Source organism: Priapulus caudatus, unplaced genomic scaffold, assembly GCF_000485595.1.
Source record: "Priapulus caudatus unplaced genomic scaffold, Priapulus_caudatus-5.0.1 Scaffold352, whole genome shotgun sequence".
In the NCBI taxonomy this organism is placed as follows: domain Eukaryota; kingdom Metazoa; phylum Priapulida; class Priapulimorpha; order Priapulimorphida; family Priapulidae; genus Priapulus; species Priapulus caudatus.
This window is the reverse complement of record NW_014577413.1, coordinates 216,744-223,260: the sequence shown is the minus strand read 5'-3', so window position 1 is coordinate 223,260 and position 6,517 is coordinate 216,744. Positions and strand designations below refer to the sequence as shown.

Here is a 6,517-nt window from a genome sequence, read left to right as displayed (position 1 = left end):
ACGGACGGACGGACGGACGGACGGACGGACGGACGGACTGAAGGAGGGACGGATGGGCAGACGGAGGGACGGACAGACAGACAGACAGATAGATAGATAGATAGATAGAAGAGAGGGAGAAGGAGTTTTACATGATAACAAATTTTCCGTACTTTTCGATGGTTACTTTCCGATTTTCATTTACTAGCGGACAATGCGGACAGCCACGACGATAGGGAAATTCTTGTAGTAAGAGGAAAGTGGGGTTACGGTGATTCTGATGAAGAACGAGGGATTGCTGAACAACACCGCCGTGAAAGGTTTGCTAATATTTTATTAGCTATAGATTGGTAAATTGTGGTGTACCTAACCATAACATTAGACCTGCATCAAGTTACATTTGTATATAGAAGAGGTGATGGCCCACCTAAACCTTCGCACGGTGTTTAGATTGGATAACAAACATCTTCGAAAACAAGTGTGCGCGCTATTAATATATCGTGTCTACCTGGAATTTCGTATGCGTGTGTGAAGGCATGTTAGCGGGTGTATTATGGAGCCGAGCATTTATTCGCAATGATCTGCTTACCGCATCCCTGTCGTCGACGTCAAAGCCCCTGTCGATGATGGCGCGGAGTATCTCCTGGTGTCCTTGCCGAGCAGCGGCGTGGGCGGCAGTGCTACCATCCTGCGTCAACATTTTACCAGAATGTTTTTTTTTGATCGAAACTGACATGATGCCCGCTACACTCGCGCTGAATTCATTATTTAATACATCATAACAGAGCAGTGCAGGAACTATAGGGCCTATAACCTATCGCGTAAATGTCTTTTAATAGTTCAGCGACTACGATGCGAGCAATCATGATTATGATCAGGAGATTAGTTATCTCTATATGAGGTATTCGGCGGTTCTCATGTCTACAAAATTTAAAGGTTTTCCTGGTAGGCTAAGAACTTATGGGATCCAAGAGAGTGGAGTACGAATATCAATTAGATAACGCTATATAACCAAGCAGAAATACAGAAGCCGGTAACTTGTAAGCTGATTCAACGGTTCCCTTGCGAAGGGAAGTAAATATCTGCTTGTCTCAAAGGCGGCTAGATGCACATTAACTTTCTACTGCTCAGAAATTGTGTGCTTTTATCTATGAATTCACTGCTTTTATGATGCCGTTGGTTGAAAATTTGATACATTTTAAATGGGCATGATGTATTCCTGTAAATCTGTACTGTAGAAGCACGCGACTACGAAGGTTTTGGAAACAATCTTATTTAAATGTCGCTCATTACAAATAAAATGTTGAATATATAATTAGATAATGGAATCATGTTACCGTTTACAAAACCATGCTCAAGTAGATTATTTGATATGCTGATATAAATCAGTTATAAGTCATGTTCAGTCAGCCAGCGGCTGTGATTTGAGATGAATACACACCTTATTTTTAATGTGAATGTTAGCTCTCACTTGCAGAAGTCGGTTGGTTGCCTCTAGATTTCCATGTGCCGTTGCTACGTAGAGCGGCGTTCGCTCATTCTGTAATTCCATGAAAATTTTAATTGTACTTTTTTTCACAGTTCCCATTTCTATAAACTGTAGCCTGTCGAACAGAAGATTGCATTAAACGCTCACATTTAAAGTAAAATCAATTTTTTTTTTATTTATTCGTTTTATAAATGTTCATCTGTTCATAGTCCAATGCCTTTTTACGCCATTTTTCAACAGAACATGACAATTCATTGAACGAGATGAAATAACATTTTATTTATATTCGGGGTCATCGAGTAGCATATAGAATAAAAGCATTACATATTGATAACTAGAAAGGGCAGTTGTCGCCAACTACATGTATCCCCCATGATCTAGTATGAATGAAATATCTCTGTAAGGACGTAGAAGCTAGGTAAAGTTAAATAAGTCACAAAGACAAAGGTTTGTTACACAACTCATCTGCCTGAGATGTGCAAGTATGTTAAAATTAGTTGCCTTAGGGGTTTTGGTACGCGACACACCTTCTCCCCAAGATGTGTAAGTATACGAAGTTTGCTCGCGCTAGGTCAATTAGGGGCCAAGTTATAGAGTAGAAGAGAAATGTGATGAAGGTCAAGGTTAATGTCAATTTGTCAAATAAAGGTTGCAGTGACCTGGTTTCGGTACGTGACACACCTTCTCCCCAAGATGTGTAAGTATTCCAAATTTGGTAGCGCTAGGTCAATTAGGGGCCGAGTTATAGAGCGGAAGGGAAATATGATAAAGGTCAAGGTCAAGGTTAAATAAAAGCCGCAGTGACGTGGTTTTGGTACGCGACATACATTCTCCCCAAAATGTGTAAGTATACCAAGTTTGGTAGCGCTAGGTCAATTAGGGGCCGAGTTATAGAGCAGAAGGGAAATATGATCAAGGTCAAGGTAAAGGTTTTTGGTAGCGCTAGGTCAATTAGGGGCCGAGTTATAGAGCAGAAGGGAAATATGATCAAGGTCAAGGTAAAGGTCAAATAAAGGTCGTAGTGACTTGGTTTTGGTACGCTGCGTACTTTCTCTCCAACATGTGTAAGTATACCATGTTTGGTCACGCTAGGTCAGGGGTCGAGTTATAGAGCGAAAGGGAAAGTGTCTGCGGCGGCGGCGGCGGCGGCTGGACAGACATGAAACCATAGTATCCCCGCCGACTTCGTCGCGGGAAATACAACTAATAATAGTAATCATCATCGGCAATCCCTCGAGTTCGAGGTTGATTGTCTCCCATGGGAAGGCTATGGATGTCAATAAATAATAATAGTAATACTAATATTAAATAATAATAATAGTAGTAGTTAACAAATAAATAATAAAGCAGCGCATACGAAAGTAAATTTCAAGGTTCTTTAGAAAAAAGTTGCGACAATTGGTCAGCGTTGAATAAACGGGTATCCGTTGGACAACTCGGACACGTCATGGCAAAGTTTTGCAAGATATGCCCCCTGGCCTAGCTGCAGCTTCACGACGTTGCGCCGAACATCAAGAACGCAGGTGAAGTCGTTTGTGCCGAAATTGTGCGTTCGCGGGACTAATGTCCTATTGACCTGCTTCGGCGCCATTTTCGATTACCAGCTGCACGCCGAACGTGAATGCGGCAATTTAATCCGTTTAGATTCGCGCTGCTAATTTGGTTGACGGACGCACGAAGGCACACACGCATGCACGCACGCACGTACGCACGTATGCACTTACGGACGCTATTGCCATTCAACAAGCTCGTCTGACTGTCGGCTGAGCTAAATACTAAACCGCGCAATTTTACTACTAAAAGTAAGGCGGCATTTGACACGTTTCGCCACGGAGAACGTTCGCTCTTCAAAGTCGGAACTACAGCTTAGAAACCTTCTAGCAAACACCCCAAGGACTGTCACCTACGCTAACAGGACATCACGAAATTGTCACTAGGCGACAGGACTGTCAAGCGTGGCACGATGTGCAGGTAATGCCACCATTACTCTCGGGGTAAACGTTATACAGCCGTACTCTAACCATCACAAACTGAAAGCAACGTGGGCCTTGCAGAAATTCCAAATTTGGTATTCTCTGTACACTGTGTGCAAATTGACTGCATGTTTGCAAATTTCCACAGTTGGCATCGCTATAAATAAAGCCTATAGACCGGCACAGAGTATCCACACTAAAACTGCCAGCCACTTCCCGCTACATCTATCCTGTCAGGCCACAGTGATCTAAATTTGCAATCAAACCCTTTTATCGCACTAGCACTGACTACCATATAGTTCGACAGAACATGCTCACCTCAAATTAACCACAGAATAACGGTGAGCCTTCTAACCAGACTTGACCAGGCGCAGACTTGACTGACATTCTTCACGCAGCATTTGTGTAACTACGCAAATATGCTATCACACCGTTCGTGTAGGCGCGAATAGGAGCGCGCCGTCTCCCCCCCCCCCTCCTCCCACCGCGCGTCGCACGCACGTCGGCGACGGCAGGTTGTCACACACTGCAATCTTTACAACAGCGAAGTGTTCCGACAATTCGTTTCAATGCAAACGCGCACGATCATTTATGCAGCTGACGTTCACAACTATTGTTTATTCTCACCCGCGGCAACCACCGTCGCGTGTAATCAATAGGACACGCATGCACATAAAAAGAATTTCGCGGCAGAAAAAAATAACGATTGTCGGCAACATGGAAGTATATGTGAGCGCGTCACCAAATTATGACGCGCGTTAACGGCTACGTCGACTACGAAGCACTGCTCTTTGCAAGCATTGTCACTATTCGTCATGCAAGCCACATTCGTATGTAAAAACAATGATGGATGGTATATGAGCCTATATTCGTATCGTTGGATTGGCCTACAAGCCAAATTACGCGTGCTGCGCAGGTTCTATTAATCAAATCGTAGCAGTAATGACAAGTCACAACAGAACACTCAACGACAGCTGCATATCGAAATAGGTGACAGCTTGATCCATTACTTTCATAAAATGGCTAGACTATTCCGGCGCCATACACAAACAAACTAAATTAATTGCGTTTACACGTCATGGCCGCGACATGTGGCACAAGCAATAATGTCTTGAATCTACAACATACACAACTGACATTTTACGTCAAATTGTAGTTTTGATTATTTCTTCTTGCATTACACATTATGCATTGCTATACAGAATGATTAAATCCCAGTATACGAGTAATATGGGAGGGGGGGAAAGCTGCTCCCTAGATTTTGGAGCAAAATTAAAAAATAAGCCTAGCTAATAATCGTAATTAACCCTAACGTGATTTTTTTGTCACTTATCCGTGAAAGCCTTGTCTCAGACCTACCCCTACCACACTATGAACGTCGATCAAGAGCTGCGCCCGTCGCTCATCATTACACAGTTGAGTCATGAAATTTTGTCCCCCCCCCCTAAGAATTAGCTCGCTCAGCCTACGACAATGAACTACTGTTCTCTGAGATTGGTGTAACATACATGCAGGCTGTTCGCATGCCACGGCGCAGAAACAAAGCATCTTCAGAGCGCTCCGACATTAATACATCGTCAGTGAGCGAGCGGAACCGATGCCATCTATACGGTTTATCTATACGGTTTATCTATACTGGTATATGCTGTATCTATGCTCCGCACGAAGTATTTACTCCCAGTAATCTCTGACTGATCCTTTGACTCCTACTAATCAGACCAGCAGTCTTGGTCAGAGCCTGGAGTAATAAGTCAGCTTATTACTCCAAGGGCAGAGTTAATGCGCGGTCGACGACGAAAAAGCATTGCCGTGGCGACAGGGTGAATGAGATCACTAATGTATAGATGCTAATGTTCAACTAGTTTAGGAGATCGAGGTGTGATAAGAGTATCAGTGCTTCTTACGAGCTTACTCCTACATTCGTGTTTAGTCTATAGATGCTGGTGTTCAAACTAGTTTAGGAGATCGAGGTGTGATGAGAGTATAGGCGCTTCTTACGATGAGCTCACTCTTACATTGGTGTGTACGTACGCGCGTGGTTGTGTGAGTGCACGTGAGCGCGTGCGCACGTGTGTGTATCTGCATGTGTGTGCACATGTGCGCGTGCGAGCCTGTGTGTATTTGCGGTGGAGTGCGTGTCAATTGGATTCAATCGATACCGGGGTATACACAGGCGAAACATACACGCCCTAGTGTTTATTTGTAAATCTCTCTGCCAAGACGTGTGCGATAATCAGCGCATTGAAGGCGGCTTTTTTGATATTCATCTGAGCACGTTTCGGGCACGCTCCGATTGTCACCGGAAATTGAGTATCATTTATATTTATCACGCTCACTTTTTGTATTTCTCACTCTATAGGTCTCCGATAATTTCGCCGCTCACCCCACGTTCCACGTAGTAATTACGTAGCCACAACGCGAACGACTAGCATACGGGGGACTTTAGTGATAAAATACGTAGGAGAGCGTTTTTTTATTAAACATGAAGCCTATATATAATTACCTTGTCAACCTCGTCAGGGTTTACGTTTTCGAGCGCTTCAAAAACGAAGTCCATTACGGCAACATGATTGTTCTGTGCGGCGCAGTGTAGAATGTTCATTCCTTGCTGTAAAACAAATAATTAATAATTGGGCGCGTTACTGTCGTAGCAACCGAAGTTTAGAGCAATACAAAAATCGGTTGCGTATATTGTCGAAGACAAATGCAAAAAAACACGGTTTTGAACAAACTTTGGCCGTGTGTGGGGTGGACGATGGAAAAATTTAAAAACTGGAAACCTGAAATTGGTGTACATCCTAGTGGTTGTTTAATGCAGGCGCTGTGTTTGGGTGGCAGCAGCATTGAACAGGCAGCGTGATTTTTTCCCCTAGGATAATCAAGAACATAGGGCTCTAGGTTGAGCTTATTTCGTCGCTCAATGACGTCACAGTGTCGTCATATTCATAGCACATCCGTAACGCTGAATAGCCGAACGAGTACAGCACAGACGTCACTGCTGAAAGGTCGTTGGATCGAATCCCATTTTCCTGTTTTCTGTATTTTTCTATCTTTATCCATTTAACAATTTTTTTAC

General features: G+C 43.4%; 1 protein-coding gene across 1 annotated transcript in view; it reads right to left on the bottom strand.

Moving 5' to 3' along the window:
* The window catches only part of LOC106809409 (ankyrin repeat and death domain-containing protein 1B-like), a 35,423-nt gene that overhangs the window by 17,692 nt on the left and 11,214 nt on the right, over positions 1–6,517 (bottom strand). Inside the window, exons 5-6 of the mRNA XM_014812474.1 lie at positions 5,945–6,049; positions 1,421–1,519 (exon numbers count right to left, since the gene is read on the bottom strand). Of these exons, the coding sequence (XP_014667960.1) occupies positions 1,421–1,519; positions 5,945–6,049 (204 nt within the window). The remainder of the gene's footprint in view (positions 1–1,420; positions 1,520–5,944; positions 6,050–6,517) is intronic.